Source organism: Podarcis tiliguerta (genome assembly GCF_965153285.1).
Source record: "Podarcis tiliguerta genome assembly, chromosome: 1".
Classification (NCBI taxonomy): Eukaryota; Metazoa; Chordata; class Lepidosauria; order Squamata; family Lacertidae; genus Podarcis; species Podarcis tiliguerta.
Genome location: NC_139534.1, coordinates 54,915,196 through 54,928,888, shown reverse-complemented (window position 1 = coordinate 54,928,888; position 13,693 = coordinate 54,915,196). Strand labels below are relative to the sequence as shown.

General features: G+C 45.7%; 1 protein-coding gene across 8 annotated transcripts in view; it reads right to left on the bottom strand.

Annotated features, from left to right (window-relative positions):
* Positions 1–673: 673 nt before the first annotated feature.
* The window catches only part of P2RX3 (purinergic receptor P2X 3), a 28,720-nt gene continuing 15,700 nt past the window's right edge, over positions 674–13,693 (bottom strand). For 5 of the 8 annotated variants that reach the window (XM_083443427.1, XM_083443430.1, XM_083443428.1 and 2 more), the window contains 10 exons: positions 10,295–10,366; positions 9,612–9,675; positions 8,756–8,849; positions 7,808–7,885; positions 6,476–6,617; positions 4,896–5,032; positions 3,604–3,697; positions 2,377–2,442; positions 1,779–1,856; positions 674–1,106 (listed from right to left, as the gene is read on the bottom strand). In XM_083443427.1, the coding sequence (XP_083299553.1) occupies positions 981–1,106; positions 1,779–1,856; positions 2,377–2,442; positions 3,604–3,697; positions 4,896–5,032; positions 6,476–6,617; positions 7,808–7,885; positions 8,756–8,849; positions 9,612–9,675; positions 10,295–10,366 (951 nt within the window). In that variant the 3' untranslated portion in view covers positions 674–980. Of the gene's footprint in view, positions 1,107–1,778; positions 1,857–2,376; positions 2,443–3,603; positions 3,698–4,895; positions 5,033–6,475; positions 6,618–7,807; positions 7,886–8,755; positions 8,850–9,611; positions 9,676–10,294; positions 10,367–12,008; positions 13,453–13,693 lie in introns of those variants that run through there. The other 3 variants (XM_083443431.1, XM_083443433.1, XM_083443432.1) reach the window with 2 other exon arrangements.

The window sequence follows — 13,693 nt, the reverse complement described above, 5'->3', positions numbered from 1 at the left end:
TGATCCATGTGACAGTGTTTTAAACTTCTCCATCTCTGCATAAAATACTGTCACATGGATCAACACAAAGGTCATGTGAGAAAAGTTCTCCGTCTCTCATAAATACTAGAACTCAGCCATCCAGTAAGTTAAATATTGGAAAATTTGGGAGAAACTAAAGGAAGAACTTCTCCATTCTGCACAGTTGAAGTATGACATTTGGTCTCACTAGATGTAATGATGGTACCAAGCTGAATGGCTTTAAAAGAGGGTGAGTGTTACCAGTGGCTGCTAGCCATCATGGCTCTATCCAGCCTCCCCTGGCTGCCCCTGTATTCCTGTTGGTGGACTTCTCAAGTGCGGAGAGGACTGCTGCACTCAAGTCCTGCATGTGTGCTTCCCACAGGCATCTGTCTGGCCACTGTGAGACTAGGATGCTGGTCTAGTTGGGACTTTAGGTGTTCTTATGTAATGTCACCACATGGTACAGCTCAGCTCACGAGGTGGAGATTTGATGCTGCTGTCGTGCCACCCCATAGTGAATCTGAGATTCATGGGTTCAGTGTGAAAAGCAGTTTTCCACTGATACATTTTCCAGTTCTACTGGAACTCTTAAGAGTTTTTTTGGATGATCATCCCACACCCACTTTTAATGCACTGGTGTTGGTGACCCAGGAATCTCCTTTTCTTTAAGTAACACTTTTTGTTGTGGCTATTTTCTCAAGGAAGAGGTGAGAGGGGATATGAGTCTCTGACAAGTTAAGACTCACAAGCTTCTCTGGGAGAGGTGAGCCATGATGTGAAACTGAGAAAAAAACAGAGACGGGGAGAGAGAGAATTGGGAAGCACACAGTAAACTGAAACCAACCAACCAGTTCCCTCAACCCCAGTGGTGCGATGTGACAGAAGGATCCAAATTGAAGGGCTGTTATGTGGGGCAGCACCCATGACAGCAGAGCAATGTAGGAAATTTGTTAATGTCCTCTTCACATGTCTGTCTGTTAGAGTCCAATTGAGAAGGTGCCTGAATCAGTTGACTGTTTCTCCTCACAACGACGTCCCAGGGTCTGGTTGTTCTGGTAAATGGGGCTTCCAGAAGTGTCTGGATGCAACACTTTCTCTGACACCTGGGTGCGGAGAGAGACAGAAAGCTGTTACCTTTGTAGAGGAATCATTATTATTCCTATTTATTACCTCTATATCATACTTTTCCTCTAAGGAGCTCAAGGTGGCATACATGGCTCTCCCCACAACAACCCAGAGAGTTTAAGTTAGGCCAAGACACAGTAACTTGCCCAAAGTTACCTAAGGAGCTTCATTGCCAAGTGGGGATTTGATCCTGCGTCTCCTAGGGCCCAGCCCAACACTCTAACCCCTGCCCCACACTAGCTTGCACAATTCTGAATATTTCTTCTCATGCTCTATTCTGCAGACTATGACTTAGCTCCTTGTGACAGGGCAAGAGCAGGGAAGAAGTGAAGAGGCTGCAGTGTTCTAACTGTGCACCAGCACACTTGCTCATTTACACTGAGTCATGGTTTGGTTCAGTGTTACGTGTGAACAAGGCTGGGGGTGGAGCTAAAAAGTTGAGTAGAGGGGAGTTTTAGCGAGCAGAGTTTACTATAATGGATCTTCAGCTGGTGGGCCAAGGTGCACTGCTAGGTCATCATTTGACATAAGATGGGTTACAACAGCAGCACTGCAACCATAAGAGGCTCCTGGTCTGAAAAGGCTGAGGTCTACTGGAACGGGGGTACTTTTGCTGGCAATGAACTTAACTGTGTACTGTAGAGACCCACCTCTTCAAATTTCTTGGCCTTGTACTGATCTGCTCCCTTCAGGAAGTTGAGGAGAATAATGTCACACAAGACTGTCCCCTGAAGTGAGAAGAGAACAGGTGAGATGGCCTCTCACAGGAGAAGTGGCCAGGCAAAATGGTACAGCAGAAGAAGCAACTCTGGGCATAACTGACTGACTGGTGCATTAATCAACATTTTCAGATTAGAAAAAGCTTCCTGACCAAGAGGAAGCTCAAATCCTTGATCCTCCGGAGCTTCCTAAAACCCAGCACTTTCCAATCTCCTCCCCAGTTGGAGAATCCATACGGACATAAAGAGAGGCTGGTGGATCAGGCCAATGGCCAATCTAGTCCAATATCCTGTTCTCACAGTGGCCAGCCAAATGCCTGTGGGAAGTTTGGACAAGAGCACTCTGGCTGTCCAGAAGCAAATGTAGTTCTTGGGCTGAAAAAGTGTCCACTAGAGAACCTTGTCCTAATCAGGTGTGTGAAGTTCTGGGAACTAAAACCCATGAATGTTGAAATCCAAACAGTTCTTTGGACTAAACAATGAAAGGAGAGAAGACATGACAAAACCTTGGGCAATCCAAAATGCTTACCACCCCAACAGATGTGAAGGCTGCCACTGTGTTGATGAGGGTTGGGATGATGTTGAATTTCCCAGCCTGAGGGAACACAAGGCAAAGTTAGCATACCAAAACTGGTTCTCCTTGAAGAATCAGAGGATTGGAGTAAATGTCAGCGAACTAGGACACCACCAAAATGGCTCCCCCTCCAGTTGTGAAAGGCGTTCTTGGGCTATTCATGAAAGGACCTCTACCTTAGCTTGCAGCTCTCTGTAGAAGGGCCACAGTCGTGGATGCCACTGTCATCTTAATCATTCCAGCTTACCGTCTTTGGCATGGCCACTGGTGTCACTTTGATGGTCAAGAATCCAGAGTTCCACAATAATAATTCAATATGGAATTATTGATTAATTAACATACTACAGAAGAATGGGTAACTAGCAGAATCTGAACACATTTGTGAAAAGATGGGTTTTATTTGTGATGTTTTGAAGGAATAATTTTTGAATGTATGCATATCCTTCGAGATCCTAACGTTGCCACTTCTTATTTACTTTAGAGATTCTTTTCTGTTAGCACTGTTTTACTTTATGTTTCGTTGATATAGAATTCATTAAAAATGCCCCCCCCCAAAGCTGCTCTTCTGATTTCAACTGACTTGGGCTGTGATCCTAACCACACTTAAGGTAAAGGGACCCCTGACCATTAGGACCAGTCGTGGATGACTCTGGGGTTGCTGCACTCATCGCGCTTTATTGGCTGAGGGAGCCGGCGTACAGCTTCTGGGTTACATGCCCAGAATGACTAAGCTGCTTCTGGCGAACCAGAGCAGCACGTGGAAATGTCGTTTACCTTCCCGCCAGAGCGGTACCTATTTATCTACTTGCACTTTGACGTGCTTTCAAACTGCTAGTAAATCCCACTGAATTCAATAGTGTTTACTTCTGAATAGACATGGTCAGGACTGCAGCCTCAGTCTGGATCAACCTGATTCCTTTCATTAAAATACTGTAGCTGAAATCCTACAATTGGACAACTGGAAGTATGTTCCCTTGAATTTCATGAGGCTCATGAGGATAGACATGTATAGGATTGTGCTACAAGTACCCCTTGTAAGACATATTGCCTTTGTAAATGCATAAGGACCTGGGCTTTGAACTCTCTGGGCATTAGTTAAGATTTAACTCTTTCCCACCATATCCCATCAGGCCTCTGCCTAGCCATTGCTTTCTGTTCACGCAGTTGCCCTGTGCCACTCACATTCCCGTATACCAGAACATCAAAGCGAATGCCAAAGGCTTTCATGAGGGTGCGGAACTCTGTGCCGTTCTCTTGCTTGTAGTATTTGGCATATCTGTGGGCGAGAGAAAGGGACACACACAAGTCCATGGGTCTGTTTAGGCCGACAGCAAACACATGATTGCATGCACGTACACATCCATGCAAGGTAAACATAATGGTGAGGTGCCATTAGATGGTTGTAACAGTAGAAGAGGAGAGTCAGAAGGCTGTGAACCTGCAATAGAATGCTTGCCAGCTAGCAGCTGGAAGGCACTAAGGCTGTTACTTGCAAACTGTGGGTTGTGTCCAACAGAGCCATCCTGTTCACACAAGGACTTCCCTTCCCTCTCCACTTCCCATGCGCTCTAGAAGGTTAAGGGGACAGAACGGGTGGGTGTACAGGGAGAGGGAGGAGAAGTTCTGCTGCACAAGCAAAAGTCTTTGGGGAAATGGGCAACTTCGTTGGGTAGAACCCTGAGTGCCTCAATACACCAGTACATAGTTACAAAACTTCCTATCACACCATGAGAAATAAATGAAACAATTAAAGGTGCTGGGACCCCAAAATATACAGGAAGCTGTTTCAAAATGAGCTAGACCAATAATTCGCTAGCTCAATACCTTCTACTCCATTGGTCTGCTGTGGGTGTGTCAGGAAACACTGCTATCTCACAGCCTGATCTAAGATGGGCTGCAACAGTGGCACAACTATCATACAGAATATGTGGTAAAAAGGATACGAAATGGGTGGCAAATGCAAGTCTGAGTTAAAGGTGGGTCCCAGGTCTCAAAATATTGATGACTGTTAGTCTATTCTGACTGACAGAAGCGCTTCAAATTCTCAAATAGATTTTTCTTTCTTTCACCTATCTGATAATTCACCTAGAAATAGCAAGGGTTGAACCAGGCACCTTCTGCATGCAAATTGTGCCCTCTGCTACTGAACTGCCATTCTTCCCCTTTGTTCTCTGTGTGTGGCTGGCAGAGTAAGGACACTTGCATTTATGTACAGAGCAGATGTGTCTTATGTGCGAGACGAGTTCTGCAGCTGAAAAGTCATATATAATGAGGGCTGCCTCTGGTGTATCTGCACAGGGGGAAAAGCAGGTGGAAGATGTGTGGGTGGGCGCGAAAGTGCACAGGACAGCATGTTCATAAGCCACAGCAAGGGTGAGAATGTGGGGAGGAATCTTAAATTACAAAGTCATTGCAACAGGGGAAGGGATTCCGAGTATTGGTTTTGATTGAGGACTGAAAAGCTCCGCACTTACCTGAAATTGTATCCATTAGAGACTTTGTTCTTTTCAGAGACACCATCAAGCCGGTTGAATGAATAGCTGGGGACGCAGCGATCCCAAGAATGGTCCAGGTCACACACCCATCCGATCTTGATCCCTATTATCCCACCCTGTGCGGAAAAACACACCCTCAGGCAAAATCTCCCTACAAGCTGAGCAGGGAGTTTGTGGCCACTAAGCAGGGACAAGGAAGTTCACAGACACAGAGCCAGTTCTAAAGGCATGTGGCCCAAGATCACATCATACTAATTAAATTATGCTTTGTGGTCTTTAATTATTTTATTGTGCAATTTAGGGTCACTAAAATACAGTGGTACATCGGTTTCTGAACGTCTTTGTTGACAAACATTTCGGTTTTTGAATGCACCTTGGAAGTTGAACATGCCACGCGGCTTCTGTACTGAGTTTTCCATATTGTGTTTTCTGTATTGAGTTTTTGGTTTTCAAATGTTTCAGAATTCGAATAGCGTTCCGGAACGTATTACGTTTGAAAACCAAGGTACCACTGTATAGTACAAGGATGGGTTTTCCCCACAACCATCTTTTTAATTCATGCTTACACATGGTGTGAGGGGTTCTAATCCTGACTACTGATGGATTGTGAATAAATGGTAGCTAATCTGGATCCATTAGAATGATAGGAATCTGCTTTACACACAGACAGAGACCATCAGTAATGGAACTGAGACAGCTTGTAACTGTAAGTGTGCGGGTTTGCCTGTTATGGTCACACACAGACCCTTGCTGAGGAAAAGTAGCAGATGATTTTATTATGGGAAGCACATAACTTGGGTAGGGTAGAAGTTCCAGTTTTAAGCTAACTAGGCTGGAGAAATAATATGCTTGCTTCTTTTGTTGACCTCTCATCTCAAGGTCCAAAAGAGGAGAGGGAGAGGGAGGCGAAAGTTAGAGAGGATGCAGCTTAAGGATATCAGTCTTAATACCAAAAGATAGAAAAGTCAGCGTAGAGATCAAAGGTACAGAGCTAGAGTAAGCAACCTCCACATTCCTACACTATCTGTTCAAACTCCCTCTTTCTGTAAGCTGAGTTGCACCCAAGCTTCCAGAAAGTGGTCCATCAAGTTCAATATTGTCTGCACTGAGTGGCAGCAGCTCTCCAGGATTTCAGAGCTCTATTTAGAGGGGCTGAGGAGTAGCATTTCCAAAGTACAGGGGTGTAATCTTATGAACATCACCATAAAGTTATCTACCCTAACCCCATGCCTGTGGCCCCTGCAATCTCTGTTTGCAAATGCTTTCATCCTGGTACCACTATTGCACCATTTATTTCAATGGTTCTGATGTACATTTATATCCCTGCTCTGATCTCTAAGGAGATCAGAGCTGTACTTTAGAATTCCAGCAGCCTTGCAAGGTAGGACAGACTGTGTATTAGTGAGTTCCCAAGACCACTGAGAAAGCATCACAGCTGAGGGGGAGGTTCAGGTCAGAAACTAGGCTTCCAAAGCTCAAAACTGCAATCCTGGCCACTACCCCACAGCAGCCACAGCGCACCCATTCCACTGCTTCATATTGGCAGCAGTAATACTCACTGTGTCAGCCAATTGGGCAAAGTCTTGCCCAGCAAATTTCACTATATCCCCAAGGCGCAGGATGGGGCAGAATGGTTGCTCCACCGGGTTGAAGCGGCATCTCTTGATATCTTCAGCTGTGAGGTTGGGTAGGAGGTTTCCCCTGGGAAGGAGGCAAAACAAGTCAGACTAAGATGAGAACTGCTGAGCCCCAAATGAAGAGAGTGAGGAAAGTCAGAGGCAAGAAAAGTCAGGGCTTGGTGGCGCAATGCAACTCGGTCTGAGGAGCCTGCCCTACTGCTCCCTTCACCTAGAAGTAATTGGAGGCGACACTAGAGCCACAGCCATCACAGGGTGAAAGAGACCGGCCAGAAGAACTGCAAGGTTTGCTAGGGGATGTGTGAGCTGCTCGCTGAACCTTCCCAGTCTACTTCTGCGGCACAACTTGCTTGACAATGAAACAGCAAGCCCTGACTCTCCCCAGTGGCCAACGGGAATGCAGAGTCAATATGGATTGCTTTGAGGTTTCACCTTACAATCAATAAATGCTAAATATATAAATTTTATGAAATAAAATAAATAAAAATAACTTTCTTGGAAACATTATGAGGGAGAGAGGTCATTATAGGTCTCTCTCTCTCTCTCTCTCTCTCTCTCTCTCTCTCTCTCCACACAGATGCTTGCTGGCACAATTCACATTCTTACTGTTCGCAAAAAACCCAAAAACCCCAAACATGAATCTCTAGGGAGGAAAGAATAATATTGGTGTGGAAGAGCCTGCTTTGCTGACATGCAACCTGCACCCACTGCACTGCACATTAGCCATGCCCTCCAGGTGTTCCAGACTACAATTCCCATCACCTGGTGGCCACCAGATTTGGGAAGGCTAGTGTAGACAAGCTGCATCAGAGTGTGCTTGACAGAGACGACATACTCAAATGCCATCGAGTGGCTATGCCTATGCTGGAGATAGGGAACTGGTGTTGTTGGGATACAGTTCCCATCATTTCTGATGGCATGACTGGCATGCTGGCTGGGACTGATGGGAACTAGAGTCCAGGAGTATTGGTGGGGGGAGAGCCACATGGTCCCCTGTCTCTGCCCTATGCTGCAGACTGGTTTGATGGCCCAGGAGGCCTGTTGCAGCCCAGCCACTGTCAGTCTGTGCCACCACTTCCCACTCTTTGCATGGAGCCCTCCTGCAACTGCCAGAGAACACAATTCCAGCGGGATGAGGAAAACCTCTGGCCAAGGGAAATTTCCAGAGGGCAGCTTTCAGACCAAGTGTATCGGGAGCCACATTCCTGAATGCCATCCCCACTCAGGTTTATAGGCCGGAGCCCATTTACTCACTTTTCAAAATTGAACAGGGGGAAACGGATGCTGTTCTTAATGAAGAGGGTGAAGTTTTCTGCTTCTAGCATGACAGGTCTGCAGGGAGAAAAGTAAAGGAAATTGATCATTTGGAACAGGGCGGAGTACTGCAGGGCTGGCCCAGCCATTAGGCAAAGTGAGGGGACTGCCTCAAGTGGCAAATGTCTCCTGGCTATTCCTCCCAAGCCCTGCTAGCCATTTCCCTCTGTGCTTTCGGTGGGGCATATCTTGACCTCTTGAAGAAGATTGCTGACTCAGATGTGGTGAAGGATATGACCACATCACCACCTTTTAATCAAATGAAATAATCAGGTGAAATAAGATGAAATAACTCCTTCCTTGGAGGTTTTTAAGCAGAGATTGGGTGGCCAGCTGTCACGGATGCTTGAGCTGAGTTTCCCCGCATTGCAGGGGGTGGACTAGATGACCCTTGGGACTCCTTCCAAATCTACAAGTCTATGATTCAATGATCTCTGATAGTGGCAATATAGTTCATGTTGAGGTTTCAGGTTTCCGTGCAAGATTATTATTTTTTTAATTGCCGTATATGGGGGATTTCCTCATTTTAAATCAGGAACAAGCCTATACTTGTCTGTGAGGCACTAAGACATTTCATGCACCCACCAGTTGGGGCCTGGTTATGATGCTCAAGTCACCTGAAGCTGGAAGTCTTAAGAAGGCACTGGATCAGTACTGGGATAACTGTCGAAGAACCATCCTGTACTTCCAGGTCAGATTAAAATGAATGGAAAAGCTAAGCCACCACCTACGCAAGGACATCAAGAAATATTTGACTACAGGCAAGAGTTGGCGGGTCTGCTGAGCATTATTTGACTAGTCAGTTGACTAGGGCGCCAGCTCTGATTGAAGGTTCACAGTGGGGTCAATGTTCCTTCTCTTTGAAATAATAATGGTCCAAGCACTTACACGTTTACATTGTCCACCTCTGCGGGGCACCAACCCTGGATCTGACAGGTCTGGAAAGTGGAATTGTAATTAACACATCGGCCCGTCAGGATCCCTGCAGAAGGAAACACTCCATCAGGAAAATGTCATGGTAAAAAAAAGCAAAGCTCAGCATGTCAGGAAGCCATGCCTTCATTTAAAGACTACTTGAGAATTTGTAGTTCACCTCAAGTAGCAAAACTGGATGGAACTCTCCAGCTCATTATAAGGGTCCATTGCAGTCTCCACACTCTCCTCAGCCGCCACCCAACCACCCGCCTTTTGATCAAGCACATCCAATCCACTGTGGGGCAATCCATGACTGCCTCAACCTGGCTGAACCCCAGGGCAAATAGGGTCTGATTTGGTCTGAAGTGGCCTGATTTGGTTTGGGAGCTGATTCAGCTAGAGCCTGCGGACAGTCTTAATCAAAATCATCTCTAAAGCCACATTATTCTTTTTAAGCCACAATTTTTCCTGTGCTGGATGCCTGTCTTGTTTCAACACAACTCAAGAACGTATGGTGGGAAAAATAAGTTCCACACATTCCAACTATTTATCCTTCCCGTCATCCCAGAAATTGTTCTAAAAATAAAATTCTGTACAGAGCAATCCAAGTACCAACCAGCCCCTGCTTGGCTCCCCCCCCCCCCCGGTCTGTCACAGCATCATTCATGTGCCCTCAGATCATTGGGTATGAAAAAAAGTAGGTCAATGGTGTATAGAGCATTCTGCCAACGATGAGCCAAAGCCAATGCATTTCACAGTGACAATGAAAGGTAAAGACAAGCCTTTCATTTATACATTGTTCCTTCCTTGTCTGTTGTCCGTTGCTTACCTGCTCCTGTGGCGGTGGGGACGGGCTTCTTGCAGTCTTTGTCCCCCTTGCACTTGTACCCCGGCTATTTATGAAACAAGAAAGAGAAGAGATGGGCAGAGAGAAGAAACCTCTAATGTTTCCAATATTAGTTCCCAGTTACCTTGTCCCCCTGTGCTGAGATGCTCAGAATATCTTAGCTGCCGATCCTCACCCTGTCTCATTCACAATCAGTCCTTAAATTTCTTTTTTGGAGGGAAGGAGCCCATTAATAAAATCCATGAACTCCACCCCGCCCCTTTCTCTGCCACCAATGTAGCCAATTAGTGTGAGCAGTTCTGAGCTAGACGGTGAAGGCAGCTTTTTATACTCCAAAATGAACAGGCCAGTGCGGAACGTCAGAGCTGCCACCAGCAAGAACACCGGACTGGCTGTGCCCCCGTTGCTGCCACTGTGCCCCAGCACACCCGCTTCAAGCAAGCTACGTGGCGTCAGGAGGGCGGCTCTGCAGCTCTGTCCCTCCACACTGACAGCTCCTGCTGCAAAGCTTCCTCTGCTGGCAGGATAGTCTTCTCAAAGGAATAGCTAAGGAGGGAAGCACCAAAGGCTAAGCCCCTTTTTGTCTAGAGCACGGAAGACATGGCAGGAGAAACCACAGCCCCAGGCCACCTCCCTTCTCCCTCCCTCTTGCCTGACCTGCTTACATCAGGGCAGACGCCTTGGAACTGGTTCTTCGTCACAATGAGTTTGGTGATGATCACAAAGACCGACGTTCCCTAGGAGCAGGTGGGAGCAGGGTGGGAAAGGAGGGGAAAGTTCACGTTGTCACGAGGAAGGGCATAGAGACAGAAGAATGGTGAACAAATGAGTTGCCACAGTCACAGACCAAGAAAATAAAATGCAAAATTAAACCCAAACGACAAGTTGAAGAAGAGTATGCCAAGTGAAGCAATGGGTGGGAAAGAATCAGAGAACACCCAGGCAAGGATCAAAGCACAGACTAAGAGACGGGGACAAGCAAACATTTCTTTATGAGCCTGCATGTCCACATCGACCAATGTTAGTCAGCTGCAACCAACTCTCAATAAGGTTGCAAAAATTCACCATACCAGACCTGTGACTATTTTTGCAATGGATTAGAATTTTAAAAATAAGACCCTGAGGCAACGAATTGGAAAGGAGATGCAATTGTGCATATTTTTTTTTAAAACAACAACACTTTTCTTTTTCTTTTTTTAAAAAACCCTCCCTCTCCCTCCCTTGAGCACTCACTCAAGCTTTTCCATCACTGGGGAGGAAAAGGTTTGGGGGGGGTACCCTTCCTTATTAGGGGGAAAAGTTGCTGGGGACGATTTTTTTCATCAGAAAGGGTTAAGCTTTAATGCTGTATTGTTTTTAACACTTGATTGGAAGCCGCCCGGAGTGGCTGGGGAAGCTCAGCCAGATGGGCGGGGTATAAATAAATAAAATATTGTTATTGTTATTGTTATTATTAACATTAAGCCCCTCCCTTTTCTCTGGCTGTTCTTCTGCAGCTACTCAGCCATATGCAGAGTCACTTTTGCATTTAATATTTGAAAGGGAACTTGTGCAGAGAAGCTGCATCCTGGACAACAGTGGTTTTCAACCAGAGTGCCGTGGCACCCTGGGGTGCCTTGAATGATGGCCAGGGGTGCTGCAAGCATCCCTGGCCTCCGTCCCACTTTTCTTCCCTCCCTCCTCTGACGCCCTTCTGCATCTCTGCCTCCCAAAGGCTTACACAGCCGTTTACTGCACCAGCCCTGGCCACAAGCTCCCCAGGCGAATGGGGCCTCTGGGGCCAGCCAGAGGGTGCTGGTTGCCAGGAGCAAAGGCTGCCTCAGAGTAAGCAGGCAAGAAGGTGTGGGAGCCAAGCCAGCCAGCCCACCAGCCCTTGTTACTGGGAATAGACAAACAAGTACAAATGTAGACTTGCCAAGGGCAAAATTAACAATATTTAGAAATCATCTTTATAAACACAGTATGAGGTTAAGTTTAGGATAAGTACAATCTTTTTTTTCACAGGTGTATTTTAACAATTGTTATTCTTTTCATTTGTAATTTTATACTGGGTACAAAAATCCTTTTTATTTTTCAATAAAGAATAACTTTTTTTAAAGCTGTGTAATTTCAATATAATCTAAGGATCTGTATGGCGCACTTGTAAAATGTTCCACACCTAGGGGCGCCTAAATACCTAAAGGTGTTCACACGATTAAAAAAACTGAATGCTTGCAGCTGCATTTTTCACATAGGCACTAGGAACTGAGATTGACCCTGGCTCCTCACAATGCTTACATAGATGGACAAACAAAAGTAAGAGAGGCAATGTGGTGAGTGTATTAGAGTATTGGCATGAAACTGGGGAGATGCGAGTTCAAATCTCCCCCTCTCCCTTACCTGGAATCTCTGGTTCATAAAATGAAGTAACTAAATTTCCATGTAAAGTGATCCTGAAACAAGGTCCCACTTTGAAACAAACAGCACAGAGCAGCCCTTATGTTCTGGAATGTCAAGTCTGGAAATAAGAAGCCACAACTCTTAGGAGAAAACGAGTTTCCCTTTTTCAAGCATCTGCCTCGGGACTGGGCAGGAAAACAAAAACAGAGCTGGTTTCTGTGCTTGGAATTACTCTGAATTTTCCAATAAGTTAAGAAGGAAAGTTCTCTTCTGCACCACAACTTTCCCACGTCTGCCAATGAAAAAAGGTTACTCGGAGTTTCCAAAACATTTTATGGCAGTTCCTCTCCCCTGTTGCAGTTTTCGGCAAGCAAAATTGAAACATGTGGCTTAGAACTTGAGCTCCTATGAGCAGAGTTCCACTGTTGGGGTGTTTCTGCTGAAGGAAGGGGGAAAGCATTTTTTGCTGATTCTTCCTCCCCCTTGCAGCTCTCTGAAAAGCTGCTCGGCTCTGGCTGATGCTGGAGTTTGGAGGTGTCCCCTCCATGTCTGAGCCTTCGCTGAACCGCACATTCCCTTTACTCCGTTTAGAGTGCACTCCCACTGCTGGTTTGAAAAGCAGGATACACACATTAGCCACAATCCATATTTATCTTGTATCAGTCCTGCCGTTCTTTACTAAATCTTGAGTTTTGATGTATTTTACCCAGCTTCGAATCCAAAATGAGAAAAGAACTGTGTACATGTTACCAGCTTAAAAAGCAGCAAGGTTGTCCTTTGTTGGATCGATATTGGATCAAAGTTGATTTGGGAGGAAATACATCAAAACACACTATTTTTTGGGGGGGGGAGATAGGGTGCAGGAAAGATATGGATTGCGGCTAATGCTGTGTGCACACTGTGTTTGGAACACCAGTGGGAGCGCAGTGGATGTTTCCACAGCCAAAAAATGACCTAGCTGCATTTTAAACAAGTGATGTTGTGTACACCATCTCCGTCCTTTATGCCTTTATGAATACAGTGGTACCTTGGCTCTCAAATGGCTTAGTTGTCGAACAAATTGGCTCCTGAACACTGAAAACCCATAAGTAAGTGTTCCGATTTGCAAACATTTTTCGGAAGCCAAACGTCCAGTGCGGCTTCCCCTCAAGTGCAGGAAGCTTCTGCAGCCAATTGGAAGCTGCGCCTTGGTTTTCAAACAGTTTTGGGAGTCGAATGGACTCCTGGAACAGATTAAGTTCGAGAACCAAGGTACCACTGTAGCTGTAAAGACATTAGCAGATTATTATGCTTATCTCCAGGACATAAAAGGTTTCATTTCCTGATCTCTGCTGAGTAAGATGCTGTTAAAAGGCACAGCAGCAAGCCAGGATGATTTTCTACCCTGTTCAGGTGCCGTCTTTTTTTTAAAAAAACACACAAAATTAATTTAATGTATCAAATATATGTGTTACCCCTTTGTGGGGGGCGGGGTGCAGGGAAACTGAACCATAAGACAAACAGCAAAGCATACTATAATCCATTAATGATGTTCAAATACAACAACTTGCATGCTGGTGTATTTCACCTTAACCCCCCCCTCCTCATCTTTACCTTGGTGACAGATGCTGGGGTGTAACATGACACAATGCTCTAGCTGGCAAGCACTGCCTGTGGCTGGGAGCCACCATTTAAATCCCCCCCCC